The sequence below is a fragment of the Dendrobates tinctorius genome, unplaced genomic scaffold (assembly GCF_039654945.1).
Source record: "Dendrobates tinctorius isolate UK_male_01 unplaced genomic scaffold, ASM3965494v1 ptg000028l, whole genome shotgun sequence".
Taxonomy (NCBI): Eukaryota; Metazoa; Chordata; class Amphibia; order Anura; family Dendrobatidae; genus Dendrobates; species Dendrobates tinctorius.
In genome coordinates, this window is record NW_027361696.1 from 99,617,227 (window position 1) to 99,644,305 (window position 27,079).

Sequence of the window (27,079 nt, forward strand, 5' to 3'; positions counted from 1 at the left end):
ATCAGCGTCTATTTCCCTTCATTATGCTGCTCTCAGATGAAGCAGCAAAAATCAGGCAACAGATTCCATTTAAATCTGGTTGAAAAGTGAGGACTCTAAATGAATGATATTTCAGTTGAGCAGGTCTTTAAATGGCTATACTTGCAGCTATCCCTCACATAGCACAACATATAAAGTATGTACACCTTAAATTAAGGTGTGAAAGTCACTCAGGCTGTTTTATAAATTAATTCCGCATTACTTCCCCCTATTGGATCTGTAGATTAAATGCTCTAGTTAGTGAAAGCAGAAGGGCACATTTCATCAAAGGTCATAGTAAAGCCTATTGTGTTTCTATCACTTAGGGTCCAGGGCATGGATTATCTTACAGCAAAGAAGATCAGAATAACAGAGGCTAATACGTGAAATATTACAATTTCAACAGTTTCTTTCACAGCATCACTAAAGAAAATACAAATGGAGCAGATTTCCTTAGAGGAAGCATTCGCTTCATTGTTGGGTACTTTTTATGACCACTGTTTTGCCCACTTGTGGACAACTCTGTGCCCCAATGAGACCTTTGCCTACAATGACTTATTACCTCCCCCTTCGTGGTGATGGAAAAGCTTGTTGCTTAGCTGGCTTGGATATAAAAGTACAATTAGATTGTGAGAGGTTTGGATGACCAGGAAAAATCATTTGTATCATTATTATGGGTAAGAGAAGTTTGATTCTAAAATGTATATGTGCCCAAATTAGGATCATCTCAACAATGTACAAATCACAGCAGCAACGAAAAATGTATTTTTCAGTTGTGAGTAGTTTTTAATGATCATTCAACTAAGTCTAAATGACGGCAGAAAATAAATCCAGAACCTAATTTTCATTTAAGGTCATGTTCCATGCCCCACCCCCACCGCATTTTCACTCATCACTACATGAATAACTGATAAATGTTTTACATGAGAAGACAAGCAGCCATATATCAAGAATTCCAATGAAAGCTCATTTCCACCACTGATTTACAGGTTTCTTCAGGTTTTCATTATTTTTGATGGCAAGAATACAGTTTGCGGCATTCTTACCGAGACTGGAGCTAGGGTGAGATCAGCCAGATACATGTGCAATAGACACATGCAAGGGCACAAATAATTCTTTCACGTCATTTGTATATAAATGGATTAATAGCACAGTAATCACAAAACAAGTACACCACTATAAAGTTTGATTCAATGTAGGCTTCCGGTTGTTACACTATTTTATTTTGACCTGTGGGACTTTATAAAATTGCCAAATGTCACTTCTCAGCTAAATAGCCCAGTATGCTCACGCCACGCTGCCTTTTAGTTACTGGTGAATTCTACGGCAAAATTTCAGATCTTTACTACTTACACCTACTGAGAGATATAGAAAGAAAAGACAGAATAGAATCTTGCAACTATCAGTGGCAATAACTGCACGTTCCACACATACAGAAGAGCCCCACAACTGGGGAGTGATCACTAGTCTGTGGATGGAGATGTACAAGCACTGGTCAGTAGACAGAAAATAACCACTAAAGTACAATTTTACACGCAAGGGTTTCTTTTGCTGCCCCTTTAATGTCTTGAGTACTCAAGCACAACCTACTAATAGTATCAAGTCACATCAACTTTTTAGGGCCCCTTCTAAATGTCCACATGCCTCCAATTGTATAAAGAGGGATTATTTCACAAAATCTGAATGATATTGTAGCACACTTCATTGGATGCCATATTATTATCCTACTGTCACCTAAAAACATTGCTACTAGGGGAAAATAAACTAATAAAATACAGCTGTTCAAAGTAGTATATGGTTGCCCTTCTTTTTCTTTCAGGGTTTAATTCCATTACCTTTGTGATAGAGTTTTGATAATCCATGCATTAACTAATGGTAATATATAGCTGGTTAGTCCATAAAAATGTGAAGCATAATGATTTTTCTAGATCACGCAAATCACATGATTTGCATAGAAAGTGTTTCCTTATTGTTCCAAACTTACCCCAATAGGAGGCCTTTCTATAGCCAGAGGACAAGGACTGGCGCCATCCAGGTGTCTCCCCTTTATCCCCTCCACCTGCTTTGACTCTGTAACCATTCTGGTACAAGTCTCCAAAGGATTTCTTCCGTCTGCGGGTACTTCTATACGCGTCACTCTTTGAGACCTCAGGAGCCCGACAAGCTAATATCTTACCTGAAATCATGTCCTTAGAAAGAAATTAAAATTTTCTAATCTATTCCACAGATGCCTCAAAATCTGTCAGAAATATACGAAGCATCTTTTGTCTTCAGAAAGCCTAATACTAATTAATAAAAGATATGGCCTGCAAAGGCAGTAAAACACCGGTTTCTTCAAAAGACACAAGTGTGGCAGAGATCATATAGAGATATCCGATGGCCAGCAGGAGAGATGGATGGCTAAAGGCAAACCAGAGTATGTTCCAGCAGCAGGATACTACACAGATTCCCAGCTGATCCTTCTCGGCACAATGCTTTATAACCTCCCATTTGCAGTCAGGATATTAAAGCCTAAGCTCCTTTTGGACATTTTATGGATGTGTGTCCCGGCTATAGCATCCCCGCCCCTCAGCTAAAGTCTCATACCCAGCTGAAGAGGGTGATGATAAAGATTAGCAGCAGTTTACATCTGCTACTGAAGAGGAAAAGGATATTATAGAAGAAAACATCATTATTAAAACAAAAGCTATGTTCAAAAAACAATAATCATGGAAATGTATGTGACCGGACTACATTGAATATGGGTAAAAAAACACACACTTTACTGGAATGCTCCTGGGCTGCTGCAGACCACCACAACTTGTAAAGCTCTGACAAAAATTAAAAGACCACTGCACAGTTTTATAAAAATCAGCTTCTCTACATGTCTGACAGCCACTCCATTCCAGTGTCAGTTGAATTCCAACCAGAGTACACCTCATTCTACTTAATGTGCTTCTGATTAGGTGATCACCTGAATCAAATCTTATTTAATGAAGGAAAGTATAAACAACACTGCTGTGGTGTTCATAATCCTTTTGTTATAGGACCAGCTAGATGGCAAAACAAGTGCTAGTAATATCCCAAAAGTAATAGGAATTAAAAAATAACATTTAACAATGCCAAAGGAGTTGAAAAGAAAAGTCTTGAGTGAGGAAAAGAAGGGCTCATTTCTGGCTTTACTAGCAGAGGGATACAGTGAGTATCATGTTGCCTCCATCCTTAAAATTTCTAAAATGGCAGTCCATTACAACAAGGTCAAGCAGCAGATATTGGGGACAACAAAGCTACAGACCGGCAGAGGTTGAAAATGACTCTCCACTGACTGGGATGACCGTCAACTTATTCGAATGTCATTCAGCAACCGCAGGATGACATCAAGTGACCTACAAAAGGAATGGCAAATAGCAGCTGTGGTGAATGCATGGCAAGAACAGTTCGTAACAGGCTCCTAAAGTCAGGGCTCAAGTCATGTAAAGCTTAAAAAAGCCTTTCATCAATGAGAAGCAAAGAAGAGCCAGACCTATCTTGTGAGGTGAATCACTTTGCTGTAGGCCCGGATGACAGCACGGACTGGAGGTATTGATACAGTGGAGCAGATGGTGCATGGATGAGTGAGGTCCAGTGGGGCTGGATATGCAGGACAGCACTTCAATAAGCAGAGCTGGAAGCACTAGATGTAGCAGAGACAAATGTGCAGACAGCACCTATATGCTTTATACATACAGGACAAAGGAATAGTAGAGTTGAAATTAGAATCAGGTAACTTGTTGCAGAAATTTTGGGTAAAAGTTAAGAGCTGCATAGTTGAGTAGGCAATTAAGTACCCGCATTAAGAATACATGTAATAATTCATGCCAATTGGTGGAAGTTGGAATTTTTCTGCCTTGGAACATTGTTTACAGGTTGCAGGCCAGGATAGTACCACAGATATGGAAGGATGCAGTTTTCTTTTTTACTCATTAGAAAAAGTCTAGGGTGTGCACAGAATATACTGTAGGTATATATACTGTAGGTAGAGGACATGATCAAGATGCTGTGGGGTAAAACTTTTCTTCAACCTTTGATTGGGTGCTATAATACTAATAGTCTCCATGCCACTTAATATTGTGTATATTAAATTGTAATTGCGCTTTAATTTATAAGGCTGATCTCATCTGGTGTGTCTTTAATTGTAGAACTACAATTCCCAGATATTTGAAGTAAAGCTGCTGCTACTAGATCTACAACAGAAGCATAAAATGGATATAAAAAGTCTACACGCCCTTGTTACAATACCAGGTTTATGTTATGTAAAAGAAGAATCATTTCTGGACTTTTTCCACCTATGATCTAACCTTTAATCTGTACAAATCCATTGAGAAATTAACTGAAATCAGTTTGATTAAAATGTGATTCCAGAAGTATGAACAACCACTAATAATTAGAGATGTGGTTGTGGTCATTATTAGCCAATCACATTTACACTCATGTTACATAGTAGTCAGTAAATGGCTGCCATCATTCACAGGGATTGTGATTACCAAATAGAAAGTTTAGCTGTTCTGGAAAGGTTTTCCTGAAATTGTATTAGTTGTATAGTTGGTCTGTAGTGGAGGGTGGCAAGATAGAAGACTTTTCTTACAAATAAACATCCAAGCCCTGCAATTTTTTTTTTGCCAAAACTCATAGTAAGTCTGCCAAAAGCGTGTTTGAAAATGTGTTTTGGTCTAATATGATCAAGGTGGAACTAATAGTGATGAGCGAATAGTGAAATGGTCAGATTCAGGAAAACTGGCACGAATAATTTCTAATATCCGTGTATTCAAACAGAATAACGAATCAAATGTCAATGAGAAAGCCGAATATTCTGCTGGACCCAACAAACATGTCTGGGGACATGGGAAAAAAAGCTGAAATTGTGGGAAAGAGTTAAAACTATAATTTGCAGGGGTATAGGGACTTAGGCTTAGATGTCATCTTTTCCGTTGTACCTTATTTACTTTGGCTACACACCTTTATTGATATAGGTATTTATACTCAGCAGTTACTTTGCGACTGCAGTTTATTCACTTAACAAGATTGGCCTTACTTTGTGAGGATGTTTGGAGTTAATTATGATTCTTTATATGCTTTGCATATTTGACTTTATTACCCATATATGCTTCATATTTACTATATAGGTTAGGGCATTTGAGCGCCTCCTACTGGGCATTTTCTTTATTTTTTATTTGTGTGTAATTAATAAATATGTGATTTTAATATATTTTTCTGGATCTCTTCATTTTTTTTTCGGCTAATATTATTATGTAAGTCCGGAATTCTTTCCATTATATGTTTTTTTTTTTAACAGAAAAGGGTTGTAAGGTCTCACGTGACAAATTACAGTATTGCAAACAAAATGTGACATTTTTGGGACATTATATTGCCGAAGGTACCAGACACCTGACTGAAGACAGGAAACAGGCAATTCAAAATCTCCCTCTACACAGGTCACATCAGCATCTACGCACTGTCCTAGGCTTATTGACCTACTGTAGGCCTTGGATAAGGCCTGCTTCACAAATGTTGCAACCACTTTATGACTGTTTGTCATCAGACCCCTACGATCTCACTCCTTTGACAATTTATTCCCCACATGACATCCATTCCATACTCGTACAAGTTCAACCAAAACATCTGTCTATGGCCAGACAGCTCCGACTTGCATGTGCTCTACTAATTCCTGCGTATGTCACCCTCAAAAGATGTAACGTTCTGAATCCAGCCACCCTTCTGCCTGTGGATTCAGAAAAGGGGGAATTGATGACCGTATTAGCAAGTGAGGAAGAATACTTGACATGACGCATGAACATGACTGCATAGAACTGTTCCTAATGCACATTTTGAGTTTTTTTGTAGATGGCTCCAGATACCACCAGGATGGATGATTCTACACTGGATATGCAGTAGTATCCTCACATAAGGTAATCCGAGCTGAACCACTCCCTCCTCAAATGTCGGCACAGGAGGAGTTGAAGGCACTCACTGAGGCGTGTAGAGCCGCTGCAGGTAAAGTCGCTAATATTTCCAAAGATTCGAAGCCCATTAAAAATACAGAGCTGGTGAAAAAATTAATGGAGGCATTGATGTTACCAGTCCAGGTTGGTATTGTCAAGGTAAAAGCACACACAAAAGGTGACTCCGTGGAGGTAGAGGGCGGACGAGGCTGCTAAAGTAGCAGCAAGGCGGCCCTAGAGAGCAGTGGACGGTGGCAGGGAGTCAGCGTATTCCAGCCACACTGAGCCTAGATGTCCTGAAATCTCTCCAGCAACAGGCTGCCCAAACAGAGAAGGTACACCGGGGGAGACTGGGAGCTGAGCTGAACTCGAATGGAGTATGGGAGAATAAGGATAAGTTGTGCCTACCAAAGTCCCTGTTCCCGATTATGGCACAAGCAACACATGGCCCCACTCACGCCTCAAAAAGTCACATGTGAGGCATGGTAGATGCCTTCTGGATCGCTCCTGGTTTCAGTTACGCAGCCGCGAAACTTTTACAATCATGCCTCATCTGTGCACAGTACAACCTGGATAAAACAGTAAAAGTCCCTAAGAAAGCGACACCTAGGCTTCTCTACCCATTTCAGAGACTGCAGATTGACGACATACAGCTACCTAAGGCAGGAGTGTATGCAAATGTCCCAGTGTGTGTAGATCTCTTCTCTGGTTAGCCAGAAACCTTATGGGGGATCTTATGGGGGATCTTATGGGGGCATAATCTATGGAGCATTTTATGGCCCATAACCTTATGGAGCAGCATATGGGGCATATTATTCCATGGATCATCTTATGGGGCCATTATTAACCTTTGTGCAGCATTATATGCGGTGTATTTTGTATGGAGCATGTTATGGGACCCATCATAAACTGTATGAAGCATTACATGGGGCTCCTGATTCAATATGGATATTCAAAAACATTTAACTTACTGATGTCTCAATTAATTTTACTTTTATTGCTATCTATTTTTTAAAATTTACCAGTAGCTGCTGCATTTTTCACCCTAGGCTTATACGCAAGTCAATAAGTTTTCCCAGTTTTTTGTGGCAAAATTAGGGGGGTAGGTTTATATTCAGGTCAGCTTATACACGAGTCTATATGGTATATGCTGACAAGGGACAACTGTATACTGTGCTGGGACAACAAATTGGACATTGTTGCTGATTGTTGTGTCTGTGCAACTTCCTTCCTGGACAGCATAGTGGGAAGGATGTAACATATGGGAAAGCCCAGTGGATTCACCATCTAAAACAGATTTTGTACGCAGGCGTTACGCCTACCTACTGAGGAACTGCGTATATGAGCAGTATATGACATATGCTAACAGAGGTATTATGTTGAATTTCCCTTTATAAAGGCATGTGTGGGTAAGATTTTCGAACTAGCAGCATATACAGTGGGGCAAAAAAGTATTTAGTCAGTCAGCAATTGTGCAAGTTCCACCACTTAAAAAGATGAGAGGCGTCTGTAATTTACATCATAGGTAGACCTCAACTATGGGAGACAAACTGAGAAAAAAAATCCAGAAAATCACATTGTCTGTTTTTTTTTCATTTTATTTGCATATTATGGTGGAAAATAAGTATTTGGTCAGAAACAAAATTTCATCTCAATACTTTGTGATATATCCTTTGTTGGCAATGACAGAGGTCAAACGTTTTATGTAAGTCTTCACAAGGTTGCCACACACTGTTGTTGGTATGTTGACCCATTCCTCCATGCAGATCTCCTCTAGAGCAGTGATGTTTTTGGCTTTTCGCTTGGCAACACGGACTTTCAACTCCCTCCAAAGGTTTTCTATAGGGTTGAGATCTGGAGACTGGCTAGGTCACTCCAGGACCTTGAAATGCTTCTTACGAAGCCACTCCTTCGTTGCCCTGGCGGTGTGCTTTGGATCATTGTCATGTTGAAAGACCCAGCCACGTTTCATCTTCAATGCCCTTGCTGATGGAAGGAGGTTTGCACTCAAAATCTCACGATACATGGCCCCATTCATTCTTTCATGTACCCGGATCAGTCGTCCTGGCCCCTTTGCAGAGAAACAGCCCCAAAGCATGATGTTTCCACCACCATGCTTTACAGTAGGTATGGTGTTTGATGGATGCAACTCAGTATTCTTTTTCCTCCAAACACGACAAGTTGTGTTTCTACCAAACAGTTCCAGTTTGGTTTCATCAGACCATAGGACATTCTCCCAAAACTCCTCTGGATCATCCAAATGCTCTCTAGCAAACTTCAGACGGGCCCGGACATGTACAGGCTTAAGCAGTGGGACACGTCTGGCACTGCAGGATCTGAGTCCATGGTGGCGTAGTGTGTTACTTATGGTAGGCCTTGTTACATTGGTCCCAGCTCTCTGCAGTTCATTCACTAGGTCCCCCCGCGTGGTTCTGGGATTTTTGCTCACCGTTCTTGTGATCATTCTGACCCCACGGGGTGGGATTTTGCGTGGAGCACCAGATCGAGGGAGATTATCAGTGGTCTTGTATGTCTTCCATTTTCTAATTATTGCTCCCACAGTTGATTTCTTCACACCAAGCTGGTTGGCTATTGCAGATTCAGTCTTCCCAGCCTGGTGCAGGGCTACAATTTTGTTTCTGGTGTCCTTTGACAGCTCTTTGGTCTTCACCATAGTGGAGTTTGGAGTCAGACTGTTTGAGGGTGTGCACAGGTGTCTTTTTATACTGATAACAAGTTTAAACAGGTGCCATTACTACAGGTAATGAGTGGAGGAAAGAAGAGACTCTTAAAGAAGTTACAGGTCTGTGAGAGCCAGAAATCTTGATTGCTTGTTTCTGACCAAATACTTATTTTCCACCATAATATGCAAATAAAATGAAAAAAAAACAGACAATGTGATTTTCTGGATTTTTTTTTTCTCAGTTTGTCTCCCATAGTTGAGGTCTACCTATGATGTAAATTACAGACGCCTCTCATCTTTTTAAGTGGTGGAACTTGCACTATTGCTGACTGACTAAATACTTTTTTTCCCCACTGTATATAGAGTATGTTTCATTACTCATATTATTATTCTGTGTAAGGCTGAAACCTAAAGAATTGTGTGGAGCATATTAATGCATTCATGTTCCAAAATATCCAAGCGCACAACCAAAAATTAACATAGGGTTACCAGATACACGCTTAAAGACATCGTGAGAAGGACACCACAAAAAACTTAAAAATTGTAATAATAGAATATATAGAGATTGAGAGTAGAAATTTAACCTTTGCACAATGTACAAAGGTTTCCAAAAATTATCCCAAGGGGTCTGTATCATACACACTGAAAGATGCCATGATGGGGACATCACAATACACTTTGCAGTTATTATAAGAGGTATATTAAAAAAATCATAATTTTCTATTGGTTTAATAAATAGCGTATCTTTGTCAAGCAGTTGTGCGACTGGCGCAAAGCCTGCAGAGATTCGCAAACGTGACAATTTACCTCTAACTTTCGTCAATCTGCTGTTGCCTTGTGCAAGCTGTCCGGTCCAGCACCTCCCATCTTCTAACGATGACATCCTCCTCCTTACTTCTGCTGAGGCTCCTGCGCAGGCGTACTATATCTGCCCTGTTGAGGGCAGAGCAGAGTACTGCAGTGCGCAGGCACAGGGAAAGGTCAAAGAGGTCCAGCGACCGAGACACCCATCGGACCGGACCCCAGGGTGAGTATAATCTAACTCGTTTTCATATCTTTCAGGTTACATAGGGGGCTTATCTACAGCATTAGAGAATGCTGTAGATAAGCCCTTGATGGCGGTGGCCGCATCTGATAGGGCAAAAATGAGGTGACAGATTCCCGTTAAATATGGTCATGAGGAGGTGGAGTGCAGTGATGCCCAAACAATTAAGCACCCACGGCCATGAGAACGCCACGTTGGGGAAGGTCAATTCATGTCTGAAGAGGTGGAGGATAATAATGATGCACAGTTGCCATTAGGTCAGCCTAATATTGCAACTCAGAAGGAGGATCAGATTGAAGAATTGGAAAATGATGTAGTCGATGATGAGGCCACTGATCCAGCCTGGCAAGGTGGCACACATAGCGAACACAGCAGTGCATACAGGGATGGAACAGTAGCAGAAAAACAGGCAAGAAGAGGTAGTGGTTTGACAAGAGGGAGAACTCAGTCATCTGTTCCACAGAGCCTCCGCATTCGGCTAGATAACAGGCCAAGAGTGTGTTGTTCTCCTGGATGGCAGTTTTTTTCGGAAATTCCTTCAGACAAAACAACTGTAATTTGCATCATCTGCCAAACCAAGGTAAGAAGAGGCAAGAACACTGCTAGCCTGAGCACCACCAGCATGCAAAAGCACATTTCAACCAAGTACCCTAGTAGGTGGGTGGAACACCTGGGTACAAAATCTTTGTCTGATGGTGAAACCACTGGCCCTTCCCCTGTGTTACAGCCTTCCTAATCTGTTGCCCATGAAGCAGGCGCTGAGGCCTCCTGCCCACAACCTGCAGTTGCACAAACACAACAGTCAGCAACCACATCAAGTTCCTTGTTCTAGTGCAGCGTTCACTTGTCCCTGCCCAGACGTTTAGCAGAAAGCAGAAATATCCGCCCACAGGCCAAAACGCTAAACACCCACATTGCCAGATTGGTAGCTCTGGAAATGTTGCCGTTTAGACTTGTGTGAACTGAGTCTTTCCGTGACCTTTTGGTGGTGGAAGCCCCACAGTACTCAATTCCCATCTGACACTTTTTCCCGGTGTGCCATCAACGCATTAAATAAGAACATGTTACACAATATCAGCCGTGCTCTGTCCAACGAAGTCACAAGTAATGTTTATTTTACCACAGACATGATGACAAGTTCTTGTGGACAGGGATGCTACATTTCCCTTATGGCACACTGGGTTAACCTGGTGGAGTTTGGGACGTAGTCAGAGGCTGGATTCTGCTTATGAAGAAAATTTTGAATGGGCAACACAGGGATAGTTAGATAAATGTGTTGAGGCAGTTCATATGTTGGCAAGGCATAGTGAGCAGCAGAAAGCAGTGTCTGAATTCCAGCTTCTCAATGTCTGTCAGATTAACACTCAACCCCCACACATAACAACTGCCGAGTGGGTGTGGATCGATGATGGGTCGCCCTCACACCCAGGGCAGTGGGGTACTTGTACCTGGCCCGATGGTCCTCAATGGGAGATATCACGGTAGCTGGCACCCGGCCCGTGGCCCTGGGCGCCCATTGTAAATGTTCAGAGTCAAGGTGTAAGTCGTGACGCCACCTGTGGTGTTCGGCAATGAAGATGTAAGCCGACGCTGCAGACAGATCCTCTAGGACAGATGGTGTGGTGCAGCAGTGATGTTACAGCCCTCCACAGGCAGGGCTGTAGTCCCAGGGCAGAGTAGGTGAAATGACACGTAGATGGTGTAGTGTGAGGAGCAAGGGATGTAGCAGTGCTGGGCAGGTTGGCACAGGAATAAGTGGAGGACACCAAGGCATGTAGTTCCAAAGCTTTACTCACAGTCTGTTGTACAAACAGGTGCCTGCCTCCGTGCCGTGTTCTCCGGGTCAGGGACTCAGTCAAAGTCCAGGCCAGATGGAATACTCCTTTCCAACACTCCGCCAACATATGTGGCTTTTCTGAACGTCTCCTCTTATAGCGCCTTTGAGTGAAGTACTCCTAGTACTGAGTTACACTGGTGTTCCTTCTGTCTGATGTTCTTATGAACCCTACTTGTACGGCAGACAGCTGTAGCCTGCATCGGGGACTTCTTGCTACTAAGTCCCGGCTCACTATCCAGTTGTTGTTGTGCCCCCAAGTCTTGTGTGGGAATAAAGTGGTCACTACTTCTATTCCTCCGGTGTCTGCTGCAGGACCATTAGTATCCATACAACCTCGGGAACTTCTAGGAAGGGTTCTCTCCTAACACACGTCCTCTGTTCCCTATTACTCCTCACGTTCCATACTAATCCTTTCTTTCTATGGAGAATCAGGCTTTCAGTCTAAGTTGCTCTCGCTCTTCCTTTCCCGTGCCAGCAGACCCAGGTCACTGGGATCTGCTGCAGCACTTCCATCCATCTATCCCTCTCTCCGGGGATCTTCTTCTCTCCAACTCTCTAACCAACTGACTTCTAATCCTAAACTCTTCCCGCCCCTTGTAATGTAAACTAACTCCACCCACCTCACAGCACGTTTCGTGTTCCAAGCAGGGAGCAACCAATGGGTGCTTTGCTACACCCCAAGCAGGGAGCCGCCGAAGGTGCTTTGCTACACTACTTTGTGGTGTGGGGTGCAGGTGTTGGAGTGTGGTTGGGAGTCTCCATCTTACCTGGATGGTGGGATACCACACCTCAGGAGGAGGTGCAGTACCTCTGTGGCAACTGAGCCTCAGGGGCACCATATACCCCCCCGTTAAACACAGCACGTCCGCGGGCTGCAAGGAAAACAAAGTTGACAATACAGGAACATACAAAATTTTGTAATGCAAAATAAACAGTTCTTATCTAATCTTCTCAATATGAGAGGCACTGTTTCTTGAACGTTATAAACAAGTTAACTGTCTATCTATATTTAAAGTTATGCTACCTAATTCAAAGTGCTATAGCAACAGATTCACTATCACTCGAGCAATACATTTACTAGTGACACATTTCTTCTCCATTTATCTTTCACATTTTTATTTAACTCTCACATCTTTATTCAAACTCTGTAACACAGTCACTGTATCTCTTTCTCAATTAGACCCTATAAAATCTGTCATTAATACTTTCACTACACACTATCATTGTCTAGGTTCTTATTCAAAAAATATTAAGCATTATCAATAAGTGCAAAGAGTAGACACTGGTCCGGCCATTATGTCTTGAAATGTTTCATATTCCGAGGTAGTCCTTGTTCAAGGGAAGGTTCCTATGTAAAACCAAGAGAGAGCACCTAAAGAGGTGCAAACTATTTACATTTACAGTTCCGGATCACTCAGCGTACATGATCTCCACAGTTCAAGTGCAAAGGCTGCCAATGGAACTAGGCAACAACTGGATCAACAGATAACATAATCAAAAATAGGAAGATATTAGCGAAAAAACTGAAAAACAGGCACAATGGTGCAAATACCCTCCTGGGCAACAAAGTTAGTTTACTGTAAATTACTAGTGGTGATCCCCTCCTGGGGTTCTGGAAGCTGATTGCTTGGGCTGCTTCCAGGGGAGATGCTCTGGGTATCCTCCAGATGCAATTGCCATGGTCGAGGATGCTGCCTGAGGTACAGCAGGGGCGGTGACTTCAATAGTTGCTGGTGATGTCTCGGCTACCAGTAATTCAGCAGGAGTAGCAGCTAGTACTAAGGGATACCGTCCCTCGTTGGTGGGTGATGCTGTCACTCCGATCCTTGGTCTAACATCTGGGGAGGCCGCGGCCTGTTGGCGTTGGTAGGAGGCCACGTGGGGGCTTGGTGGCCAAGGGATCCCATGGTGCATTTCAATGCTCCAAAGCGGCCCAGACTCTTCCAAGCCCTGTAGGCGTCGTATGGTGCGCACCTGTTCCAACCGCACCCTCCTCAGCAGGGATTTCTTCCATTTCCCCATCTCCATCAGCCTAGGGCCCATGGATGACTCATCCAACACCCCCATTTCAAGCTCTAACAAGCCAGCCTCCAACAGTGAGAATTCAGAGGATAGTCCGTTAGGAGGGCCAGCATCTATACCTGGTGCCTCCCGGTGACGCAGTCCCGTTCTCGGTACAGGCACGGTGTGGGCCCGAGTGGCAGCGGTGGTGGTTGTAGTTGTCCGATCCATGGGAATGTCCGGTGGGACCTGCGCAGTCGCGGCAGGTCCAGACGGGAGCTCCCCTTCCTCCGCTTCAGCTTTCTTGGCAGCATGGAGCGGCAGGGAGATGCCCACAGACGCTGCCAGGGTCACTGCAGCCGTCTCAGGTGATAAGGGTCTTCCTGGGGGAGATCCGGTACAGCGGTGACAGGTACCGCTGTTGTGGGTACCGCAGGTACAGGCCCCTCCTGGGCACGCTGCCGATTCAAAGTCCTTAACGCTTCCTGCCTCAGTCGCAGGCGGCACGTCAGCTGGGCTATCTCGTCCTCCAGCTGTTGGCAGTTCATCCTGGAAGCCGGGTCAGAGCCTTCTGCCATGGCGCCGGGGAGATTCAGCTCAACCTCCTCGCGCTCCGCAGGCCTCTTCCCTTCTCCTTCCAATATGGCGTTCTGGCGTTCTTCTTCCCGCCTCGGCTCTTTTCCTGCCACTGGCTTCCGCTCCTCCTTTTGGGGGCGGCGTCTTCTTCCAACTCCTCCATACCAAGCCAGTATACAAACCCCTCGGGGGGGTGGGCCATGTTGCTGTCGCATAGAAGTTCAGACAGGGGAGGCCCAGGACAGTTCGCGGTCTTTTCTTAGGACCACCCATGTTATCACGCCCTTCTTCACCGCACCGGCGGCCATTTTTAACATTCATTTCACAGTCTATTAAATTGGGTCTTCTGCACATTTTCAAAAACTTTGAGTCTTAGGCACACAGAACCCGATGGCATCGGGTCTCGTCATCCTGTTCATGACGCCAAAAATGGGTCGCCCTCACACCCAGGGCAGTGGGGTACTCGGTACCGGGCCCGATGGTCCTCAATGGGAGATGTCACGGTAGCTGGAACCTGGCCCGTGGCCCTGGGCGCCCATTGTGAATGTTCAGTGTCAAGGTGTAAGTCGTGACGCCACCTGTGGTGTTCGGCAATGAAGATGTAAGCCGACGCTGCAGACAGATCCTCTAGGACAGATGGTGTGGTGCAGCAGTGATGTTACAGCCCTCCACAGGCAGGGCTGTAGTCCCAGGGCAGAGTAGGTGAAATGACACGTAGATGGTGTAGTGTCAGGCGCAAGGGATGTAGCAGTGCTGGGCAGGTTGGCGCAGGTATAAGTGGAGGACACCAGGGCATGTAGTTCCAAAGCTTTACTCACAGTCTGCTGTACAAACAGGTGCCTGCCTCCGTGTGGCGACTGAGCCTCAGGGGCGCCACAATGACATATGTGAAATCCAAATACAATAAAAGAAGTGGCGCTCATCAGAATAAAATCAAAACTATATTGGTCAAATTTCTTTAAAACATCTTCGGCAAGCGGTGGGCTGAGAGGTGTGAGGACGACAGCCATTTCACGCTGTGTTGTGCTTCTACGGGTCCATGGTGCTTAAAAACTGTATCTCGTCGTGTTGCTCGCACTCTTTAAAATACAAGCCCACATTTTCCCATCTTGCCTGTAGACCATTAATAGCAGGTAATGCCTCTGTTTCCATTATAGTGATTCTCAGTAAGAGCTGATCAGTTCAACAGATCATTAGTAGCCTGATAGGCATAAACACGGCGTGCTCCAAGCAGAAATCACATGTAGAGTCACAGAATAGAAGGTACTGAGCACCACCGATAGCTCATGAGAGCTAACAACATCAGCTGAGGGGAAATACCGCAGGCATAAGAAGCTTGATTCTTCCTTGATTCTTCGGTTGCACACTAAAAAAGAGTAGTGAAATCCAAATAGTACAAAGAGGTGGCATTCACCAGAAAAAAATCCAAGCTTTATTGGTCAAATTTCTTTAAAACATCTTCGAATATGCAAATAAAGTTCTTGGAGCCTCATTTAAGAGTCTCAAACACGGGACTAGCCAGGAGCTAGGAGTGGCTCCTTTCGGAAACCACCATTACTACCATATTAAGTGGCCCTTTAAGTCAATATCCAGCTCTTTACGAGTTTACAGATATGACAAGGGAAATACCAAGGCCAGGTATCCATACACAGACAGCTGTTTCGGAGTGTTGCCCCTCATCAGTGTGGAGTAGGATTCTGGCTAGGTGGGAGCAATGCCTAGCAGACCAACATCACGAAACAATCACTGACCTCAGGGAGACTAGTCAAAGAAAACACTGCGGCAGCCGGCAAAGGCGCTCAATCAGTGAAATCCTAGGTGCATTGCTCCCTGGGAAAAACGAATTTGCAAATAAAGTCCGTGGACCCTCATTTAAGAGTCTCAAACACGGGACTAGCCAGATCTTCCTCCAGGGAAGGACCCAGCCAAGGAGTGGCTCCTTTCGGAAACCACCATTACCACCATATTAAGTGGCCCTTTAAGTCAATATCCAGCTGTTTACGAGTTTACAGATATGACAAGGGAAATACCAAGGACAGGTATCCATCCACAGACAGCTGTTTCGGGGTGTTGCCCCTCATCAGTGTGGAGTACGATTCTGGCTAGGTGGGAGCAATGCCTAGCAGACCAACATCACGAAACAATCACTGACCTCAGAGAGACCAGTCAAAGAAAACACTGCAGCAGCCGGCAAAGGCGCTCAATCAGTGAAATCCTAGCTGCATTGTTCCCTGGGAAATACGAATATGCAAATAAAGTCCGTGGAGCCTCATTTAAGAGTCTCAAACACGGGACTAGCCAGATCTTCCTCCAGGGAAGGACCCATCTTCGGCAGGCGGGAGGCTGAGAGGTGCAAGGATGACGGCCGGTTCGTGCTGTGTTGCGCTTCTATGGGACCAATAGATTTGACCAATAAAGTTTGGATTTTATTCTGGTGAGTGGCACTTCTTTTGTTCTATTTGGATTTCACTACTCTTTTTTGGTGTGCACCCGAATGACACTCATTGACATGACCTTTAATGGACAATAAAAGGCTGCTGGCTATATATTAAGTGTCAGGGGGAACCATTACCTACTGCGCACCTGCTTGTAGATAGGAACTTTAGATAGCAGCTTCAGTAGGCAGTATAACTGGTAAAGTATAACACACCCATGGCCCTATTTACTCTTGATTGTTATCAACTATATTCATCAACCCATTGCATTCATGTGCACTGTGAACTGCACAGATAGCATTTGTAGCAAATTTTTATGCTAAAAAAACAGTTTGGCAGGAAAAATGGTGCATAAAATATGCATGTTTTCCGTGTTTTTTTGCATGCATTTTTAATGTGTTCTTCCTTGTGTCCTTTTCTCATTCATTTGGATGGGTGGAATATGCTGCAGAGACTCAGAAAATATTGGCATGCTGCATATTTGAAAAAAAAACAGATTGCAAAATTTGACAAAAATGCAATGTGTGAACAAGGCCATACAATATCTTAAATATTAAAGGGAGTCTTTTAGTCTAAAAAGACCATATAAACTAGACAATTAGCATGGTAGAGGATATAACCAGTGAAAAATCACACCTTCAGTGTTGTAATCGCTGTCTCCATTTTGCAGAAACTGAAGTTTAATCGCATTTGCTAATTAGTGCTTGAAGTGCCCTTAGTTTGGCCAATAGGCTCAGTGCACTGTTCCGCTCGCTGACTTGGCATGTCCCCACCTTCCTCACTGGTGATTTACAACAGCAGTGACGCCAGAGAAAACTCAGGCCAGCCACTGCTGTCAATCACCAGTGAGGAAGGCAGGAATGTGCAACCAGTGTTCAGAATGGAATACCGAGCTTCTCTACCATGCCCATGGTTCACCAAATGACCCAATTAGCATAATCTGATAAAAGCTCAGTTTCAGCAGGAATTAGAACACTAGCGGTGTGCTTTTTATAGGACTATAAGCCCCACAAGGCTATGTGCTTAGTTTATACTATCAGAATAAGGATATACAGTACTGTATATACACATTAGTTATTTCTTTTCCAGCAGGCCTCAATGCCTTCTCAAGGCTAGAATAGCAGATCATGGTTCTTACATAAATGACAGCTATAATGCCGGTATTCTTATTTTATAATTCTGCTTTTATTTGTAGGTAGACGTGAGAAAAGTGTCCTGGCTACCGGAGGAACCAATAGAGCGGAAAGGCAAAAGTAATTAGAGATGGACCAGAATGGCTGTTCTTACACTAAGAAGCAGATATATTTCAGACACTAGACTGCTTTCTGGCCACCCAGCTGGAGAAAAACCCCAGCATTGGAATGGCAAAAGGAAATCCTGTAACATGGCGACAGTAACACAATAGTTTTCTTTACAGTAGATGAGAACATATCAGACTTACACCTCACAGATATCATCAGCCTCCTGCCAGTGTACGTATATCATCAAATACTTTCTAAATATACAGCTCTGGAAAAAATTAAGAGACCACCACATCAAAACCCTGTCATGGGCAGCCCATTCTCCAGACCTGAACCCCATTGAAAACCTCTGGAATGTAATCAAGGGGAGGATGGAGAGTCACAGGACATCAAACAAAGAACTGTTTACATTTTTGCGCCAGAAGCAGTGTGAAAGACTGGTGAAAAGCATGCCAAGACGCATGAAAGGTGTGATTAAATATCATGGTTCTTCCACAAAATATTGATTTCTGAACTCTTCCTGAGTTAAAACATTAGTATTGTTGGTTCTAAATGATTATGAACTTGTTTTCTTAGCATTATTTGAGGTTTGAAGGCACTGGGCTGTTTTTTTTTTTTTTTAATTTTGACCATTTTTTTTGTCAGAAAAAAAATACTAAATTTATTGAGTGGAAACTCGGAGACATGTTCTCAGAAGTTTATAGACTAAAAGAACAATTTACATTTTACTCAAAAATATACCTATGAAGAGAAAAATCAGACAAACTGAACATTTGAAAGTGGTCTCTTAATTTTTGCCACTTTTATGCAATATGTGAAATGAGTAGATATTCCGCACGCACATTGTCTTACAATAAGGGTATGTGTGGGCGATTCGGAAGTGGCAGCACTTTGGACGCAGGTTATGTTCGCTGCATCCCAAGCGCTGCCATGATTCCACATGTGATCACTGTGAGGATTCACCGCGTCCAATACGTCCTATTGGAGAAATTTCTGTTTCTGCAGGGAAGCTGCGGCGTCTGTGGATGCATAGTGGACATGGGATTTCTTGAAATCCCATCATCCACTATGCTGTAACATCTGGATGCTGCAGGTTGGACGCTGCACAAGTACGCAGCGTCCAACCAGCAGCGTTTACTGACCATCTGCACATACCCTCATGTTTTGGGGTTTTTTACAGTATTTCACTTTGGCAGAGACATTTCCTGCTTTTGGTTCAAATACCTATATCCCTTTCTGCTAGGCACTTTACTAAGAAGCATGCCTACCCAAATATATAGCACAAAATGCAACCGGAAAGGCAGATCAGCATAAGGAGTGATAAGCAAAACTTCCACTATGAATACACATTAAACATAGCAATCTGTACAGAACAAGTTGTACCACTGGAGGGCAGCACTTCCTCACAAATGATTCCTTAGTGAAGGGAAAGTAGGACAGCTTATGCTACTCATTGGTCTAAAATCAGTACAGATGTGTGAATCTGTAAACTAATTGATCACAATTCCTTTGCAAGTGTGCTCTGTACACATCTCACTTATACAAAATAAAATATTTATATGACTGATACTTTTCCAAGCATTACAATCTATTTGATTGATTTCATATGGGATCCATCAGAGAAATAGTGGTCATCGAAGGTTCTGGTAACATTGGTAGAATGGACTTTGTTTTCATAATCATACAATATATTACATATCTGTAACTAATCCATATGAATCCTATAAATAATCAGTTCTCTGATATTTTTCTAATTGAAGCTTTGTGGTACTACTATACTTTTGCCAATAAAGAACTAAACCTTCCCATTCACTAACAAATATAATTGAATGATAGCGAAAGCAAAGTCTGATGGAACCAAAGCAGAAAGCACAAATTTGTACAAGTATTTTTGTTGTACTCATACTTTTCAGGAGCTGAGGCTTATAATAATTATCTCCTATAAGCATAAAATCATTGTTCTTAATGTTCCTTTTAAATACAAATGGGTGCTTCTCACAAAATTAGAATATCATCAAAAAGTTAATATATTTCAGTTCTTCAATACAAAAAGTAAAACTCATATATTATATAGAGTCATTACAAAGATAGTGATCTATTTCAGGGGTTTATTTCTGTTAATGTTGATGATTATGGCTTACAGCCAATTAGAATACTTTATAACACCAGCTTGAAAAAATGACTTTAAAATCTGAAATGTTGGCCTACTGAGATGTATGTGGAGCGCCCCTCAGGGCCGTGGGGTACTCGGTACCGGGCCGGATGGTTCTTAAAAGGGAATGTCACGGCAGCAGTGGCCCGGTCTGTGGCCCTGGGCGTCCATTAAAATTAATAAATGATGATGATGATGATGATAGGGTAGTTTGTAGAGGAAATAATTTGTGACACCACCCGTGGTATTCGGCAAGGGTAGCCAATGCTGCAATACAGATCCTCTGGGATGGTGTTAGGGCAGCAAAGATGGTTCAGCTCTCCACGGATACAGCTGTGTCCCAGGGCAGTTAGGATGTTAAAAGTCATGATCGTGGCTGTTGTGGTGAGTGTGGTGCAGGGCAGGTGAGACGTAAATGACTCATGACACAGCAGGGTGCAGTTTCCAATGTTTTACTCACAGTTCTCTTGTGTACAGATACCTGCTTAGTGCCATGTCCTCCAGGTGACGGGTCCAGCAAACTCCCAGATTGATTGGGATACACCTTTCCAGGACTCCTTTCTGTGTGTTTCCCTCCTGGCCGTCTCACTGTGCTGGTTTCTGCTCTCCTGCCCAGCACCTTCACAAACAGTGTCCCAGGCCAGCAGCTGTGGACCTTGTCTGTGTCACGGCTCCAGCCTCTACTGCGCACTCCTCTCAGTGCGCTCTTGTGCTTCAGCGCATCCCTGCGCCTGGTCTCCGCCTCCCTCGGCGTCGGGCACCATCGCACTGCTGGATTCCCGGCGCGCAGCCTCCTGGGTAGGTGTGACGCGTCGGCGCCGCCTCCAACATGGCGGGGCCCACCGCTACTTATGCTTGGCGTCTGGACAGGTAAGACGCCTGGTTATCATATGCGGTGACGCTGTCTGGTACAGCGTCCACTGTGTTCTCACTCAGGCCCCCTCCGGTCCTATGTTGTGCCTCTTGGTTCTCCCTTGTCCTCTGCCTGCTTCGTCTCGGTCAGCTTCTCCTGTACTGTACTCCCTGTCTCCTATTGCCTTCCCTCTTCAGTCCTGCCTCCTGCTCTCCCCTCTCTGACTCCTTCCTAGTTGTTTGCCTCCATCCGCCTAGTACATCATCGTGCTTCTCTTACTTTACACCCTTCAGTTCTGGTCTCCTCCGGCTCTCCGGTCCAGTACTCCACTTGGTGTCTGTGTTGACTGGTGCCCTGCTTATCAGACACGCCTGTGCCTTCTTCCCCTCTATTGCCCTAGTCGTCCCTTTGGTTCCGGCTGTTGCGGCTCTGTCCCTTGGAGGTCTGTCCCTAACACTCCCTGTATAGGGGGTGGTCCTCACCTGGGCACTCGCCCCCGGGGGCTCTGGAGCCGTGACCCAGAGGGTCCACTCCCGGGTACCTTTGCTTTCTTCTTTCATACCAGCCATACCGTAACAGTCTGGCAACGTCCTGAGTCCCCTTGCTCCTATATAGCTGCCTTTTTGGTGAATGAATGTGGTTGTGGCTGAGGTATGTACAGCTACCCCAGCCTCCGGCTTGCTATCTGAGTCTTGTAGTCCTCCACTAGTCTTAGGGGCCGGCTCCCCCACTGCGACCTGGTTCCTCCACTTATGGATATGGGCCCCACGGGTGGACTCCACACTTCCCGTGCCCCAAGGACCCCATCTGTCCTCCCGGGAGCTTTCTTCAGGCTCCCCTCACAACTCTCTCTCCAGCTCTTCCTACTGCACTCCTTCTTCTCTGTCTCCTCATGTTCTCACTAATTCTCCTCAGACTCAGTCAGCCCTCACTTCTTCTCTCACTCCCCTCTGACTGACTGACTCTTTCCAGAACAATCGTCTTACCTCAGCACTAACTCCTCCCACTATCTGTCACTCCCTTAAGCTCTGCCCCTTTTCCCTACCTTCACCCAATCACTCCCCAGCACCCTTTCCAATCCAGCCTGGGATGAGACCATACTCCCCAAGGGTACACCCAGATGCCCTGACTGAACTGGTGTGTGTTGGGTGTGACTGTTAGAGTCCTAGGTAGTGTTCCGTCCTTACTTGAGAGTGGCATACCACACCTCTGGGTGAGGTGCAGTACCTCTGTGGCGATTGAACCCTTAGGAGCACCACATTTGTTCAGTAAATGCACTAAATACTTGGTTGGGACTCCTTTTGCATGAATTACTGCATTAATGCGGCAAGTTTGATGGCCAGTCAAGCACAGTGATACTGCTGTTTTTAAACCAGCTATTGGTACTTTTTGCAGTGTGGACAGGTGCCAAGTCCTGCTGGAGGATGAAATTTACATCTCCATAAAGCTTGTAGGCAAAGTGAAGCATGAAGTGGTCTAATTTCCTGGTAGACGGCTGCGCTGACTTTGGTCTTGATAAAACACAGTGGACCTACACCAGCAGATGACATGGCTCCCCAATCCATCACTAATTGTGGAAACTTCACACTAGACCTCAAGCAGCTTGGATTCTGTGCCTCTCCATTCTTCCTCCAGACTCTGGGTCCTTGATTTCCAAATGAAATGCAAAATTTACTTTCATCTGAAAACAACACCTTGGACCACTGAGCAACAGCCCAGTTCTTTCTCTCCTTGGCCAAGGTAAGCCACTTCTGGTGTTGTCTATTGGTCATGCGTGGCTTGACTCAAGGGATGCAACACTTGTAGCCCATGTCCTGGGAACCTCTGTGGTGGTTCTTGCAGCAGTGACTCCAGCAGCAGTCCTCTCTATGTGAAACTCCCACAAATTTTTGAATGGTCTTTTCTTAACAATCCTTTCAAGGCTGCGGTTATCCTGGTTGCTTGTGCACCCTTCTCTACCACACTTTTTCCTTTCATTCAAATTTCCATTAATATGCTTGGATACAGCACTCTGTGAACAGCCAGCTTCTTTAGCAATGACCTTTTGTTGTTTACTCTCTATGTGAAGTTTGTCAGTGACTGCCTTCTGGACATCTGTCAAGTCAGCAGTCTTCCCCATGATTGTGGAGCCTATTTGAACAGACTAAGGGACTTTTTTAAATGCTTAGGAAGCCTTTGCAGGTATTTTTTGTTAATTATTCTACCCTACAGAGATAATGACTTTTGGGTTTTCATTGGCTGTAAGCCATAATCATCAACGTTAACAGAAATAAAGAACTTGAAATAGATCACTCTGTTTGTAATCACTATATATAATACTGTATATGTGTTTTACTTTTTGTATTGAAGACCTGAAATAAATTAACTTTTTTATGATATTCTAATTTTGAGAGAAGCACCTGTATGTCTTGGACTCATTCCGACTTTATACAACCCGAGTCCCATAAAAATCACCTAAGAATGCCATGAAAAGCGGGCTAAGTCCTACTCCTATTGTGATCCAAATTGATGTTGTTGACAGGTGTAGTATGGTGTGCAAAGCCTTGACTACAGGGTAAATTGGGCATTCCAGGGGTCTCAAGCAACTTTCAAGAAGTGCGCTCCAAACACTTATGCATAAACGGCTTTTGGTCTGCCATTGTTCAGCACAGTAACTATGGACTAGAAGCTATGGGAAATAGCTTGGCTGCTAATTTATGCACCATATGACCATTGCTTGGCCATTGTATTTAGTAAAATTATTTCCTGAAATCCCCAAAGCCCATGATCTGGGCAGAAGTAGAATAAATATGTTTGCAAGTAACATAGGCATTACTACAGCAATTATTGGTGTCTACTTACCCAGCCAGCTCCTGTTTAAATACACAGACACAAACACAGGAGGCACTGTAAAGAAGTCCACTACGGAGTTCACTTCCAGCCAAAACCATAGCTTGTCATTGGCAGCAATAAACTGTGAACACAAGGCGGTGTAAAAGTCACATGAAGGGCACATTGTAAGAAGGTAAAGGCTAGATATGAGAACAGTTGTGGGGAATATTCACACTAGCTGTCTCATGTCAGTGCAATGTAATCAACACAATGAACCACAATCATTTCTAGATGGGCCTTTATCCTAAAACCAGGACCTGTTGATTTTCTTATGGGCATTTTGTATTTATTGTATTATCATGCATTCCTAAGAAACTTGCCCTTAAGAAAATCAGTAGCTTCTTTAGGATAAAAGCTCATCTAGAAATAAGAGTCATGGATCATTGTGTTTCATGCTTCAACATTTATATCTTTTACAGAGGGTGAAATAAGTATTGAACATGTCCCCAATTTTCTATGTATATATATATTTCTAAAGGTGCATTTGACATGAAATTCTCACCATATGTCAGCAACAACCCATCCAATCACAGAGGCAAAGAAATCAAACCATAGACGTCCATAAATTAAGTTATGTGTAATAACGAGAAATGACACAGGGAAAAAGTATTGAACACATGAAGAAAGGGAGGCACAAAAAGCCATGGAACGTCATGACACCAGCAGAAATTAGAAACCAATCCTGTCACTTAGTGAAAAATAATATCAGCTGGTTCAACCGATGGCCTATAAAAGGTGTCTCACTACCAAGGTGTCACAGAAGAAATATCTCATGATGGGTTAAACTATTGAGCTGGTGGTTCCAGTCTGGAGTATCTTATGAGTGTAATATACCATTATGCTGTTTCGGGAAGGTCCTTTTTGCAAAGAACGCTCATTCATGCATACACTGAGGTCTGGAGCTCTCCGCACACAACTACACCTGGAAGTGTAGCAGAGAGGGATGAAAACCTTGTGCGCAGCTAAGGACCTCGCACAGTGTATGCATGAATGAGTATCCTCTGCAAACAGTACTCACTGCAGGCAAGCAAACTCTATCAAGAGAAGGGGGCAACCTCATGGAAATAACAGGGTGAAGAAAGGTGCACTCTGCCACTAGACTTTTCCAAAGGTTAAATGAGCACCCAAATTAGCACATAAAAAGTGTATAGTATTGATAATGGAAGTGGCAATTTTGAAAGTAAAGATGCCGTTTTTATAGGGTCTACATCCTCTACAAGGCATTATACTTACATTTTTATGTATGTATCAGTGACAAGGCTCCTTTTAAGGAATTTAAGTGAAAACCCATGCTAAATCATAAGGACTATTCAGGATATTTTCTTTCTAGCATAGTACATTAAAAGCTTACATATCAGTGGCAAAAATAACAAGGATTTTGTCCACTAGCACAAAATGCAGATCTTTAGTTGGCCAAATTAGGGTTCTATGAATTCTAAGGCTGTGTACCCACGTAAGTGTTTTTTTTTCACTTTTTTTAAGCTTTTTTACAGGCAAAAATGCTTTAAAAACGCTTACAAGTAACATCCCATTCATTTTAATGAATTCTGCACTTTTTGTGCATATTGATGCGTTTTTTTTCGCAAAAAAAACGCATTGCAGTAAAAAACGCAGCATGTTCATTAATGTTCATTAATGTTCATTAATTTCACAAGACTAGGGACGCTCCAGAAAAAACGCATAAAAAACGTGCAAAAATGCAAAACCCGTGCAAAACGCATGGAAAAAAACGCGCATTTTCTGGGAAGGAGTCCAGTTTTTAGTAAGGAATTTTCTGCATACATGGGTACATAGCCTAAGGCTGCCTTCACACGTCGCGTTTTTTTTGCGGCGGTTTTAAACGCGCGATTTTGCCATGAAAAATAAGCATCCCATGCATTCCTATGGGATTCCGCAGTGCTGTGCTAATGCTGCGTTTTTTTCCATGGCGGAATCACTTCGCAGTAAAAAACGCAGCATGCTCATTAATTTAGTGGAATCTAAGCAGAACATTTGCGGATGGTACCCACGGACCGGAGGAGAGGAGACTGTCCTCTGGGCTCCGGGCACCATATCCCTGTAAAAAATAGAATTAAAATAAAAAATATTGTTATTCTCACCATCCAGCATCCCGCACAGTCTTCCCGCCTCTCTCCACGCTCCCGGCATCTTCCAGTCCCAGTAATCCTTTGCGAGAATGACAGCGATGACGTTGCGGTCTCGCGGGAGCGTGATGTCTCGCGGTCATTCGCGCAAAGGATTGCTGGCACCGGAAGATGCCGGGAGCGTGGAGGCGGGAAGGCTGCGTGGGACGCTGGAAGGTGAGAATCACAATATTTTTTATTTTTTTTATTATTTTTTGCATCCTATCTTTTACTACTGATACTGCATAGGCAGCCTCAGTAGTAAAAAGTTGGTCACACTTGTCAAACACTGTGTTTGACGAGTGTGACCAACCTGTCAATCGGTTCTCCAAGCGATGCTCCAGATCGCTTGGAAAATGCTAGCATTCTGCAAGCTAATTACGCTTAAAATGCGATTTTCCCGTGGAATGGAATTCCGGAATTCTCGCGGTAACTTCCGCGAGAGTTCCGCTACGTGTGAACGTAGCCTAAAACACCGTGCGTATGAATAACAAATTTGAGCATTCCGCTGAGGTCATACTACAGGAGACGGAGTCTCCTGCAGATCAGTGTCCAGCTCACAGTCCTGAACAGTTCATTTACATAGAAGAACATAGATATCTCTGGCATAAGACATCAGATTACAGGTATCAAGATATCATATTATTCAGCTTCCTATGACCAACATGGCCTTATAGATGGCTAAGGAGGGTTGATCCTATGGACAGATTCCCTTTAAGTAAAATGTAAATGAGAATACTAGTGTATACTCAAAGTTTATTAGTGTAAACCAAAATTATTACCATCCTCATAGCATACTAAATTCTTATCCTCAGGGGAACACAGTATGAATAAACAAAAGGCATGTAAGACATAGGAAAGATATTATGGCTAGAGTTGAGCGAAACGGGTCGGTCATATTCAAAAGTCGGCAACTTTCGCTGAAGTCGGGTTTCATGAAACGAAACCCGACCATAGCGTGAGGTCGGCCACGAGGTCGGTGACCAGAGCGCCAAAGTCACATTTCAAAAGATGCTTCCAGCGCCCTTTTTCACCCAATGATGGAGGACGCACACTGTGGGCAACATGATGACATAGGCATCTGTCACCACCATCTTTGAGAAGGGCATGCAAGTGATTGGCTGGCCTTGTGTGGCGTCACAGGGGCTATAAAAGGGCGTGAACGCCGACCACCATCTTACTTATGCCGATCTTAGCATAGGGAAAGCAGCTGCTGCTGCTGCTGATTCTGTAGGGAGAGTGTTAGGCAGGGAAGAAGAACCAAAAAACTGCTTCTGCTGTTAGCGA

At 43.7% G+C, this 27,079-nt stretch overlaps 1 protein-coding gene across 22 annotated transcripts in view; it reads right to left on the reverse strand.

Moving 5' to 3' along the window:
• Nucleotides 1-27,079, reverse strand: part of KCNMA1 (potassium calcium-activated channel subfamily M alpha 1) — an 867,158-nt gene that overhangs the window by 344,748 nt on the left and 495,331 nt on the right. For all 22 annotated transcript variants that reach the window (XM_073571201.1, XM_073571213.1, XM_073571218.1 and 19 more), the window contains exon 5: nucleotides 23,640-23,751. In XM_073571201.1, the coding sequence (XP_073427302.1) occupies nucleotides 23,640-23,751 (112 nt within the window). The remainder of the gene's footprint in view (nucleotides 1-23,639; nucleotides 23,752-27,079) is intronic.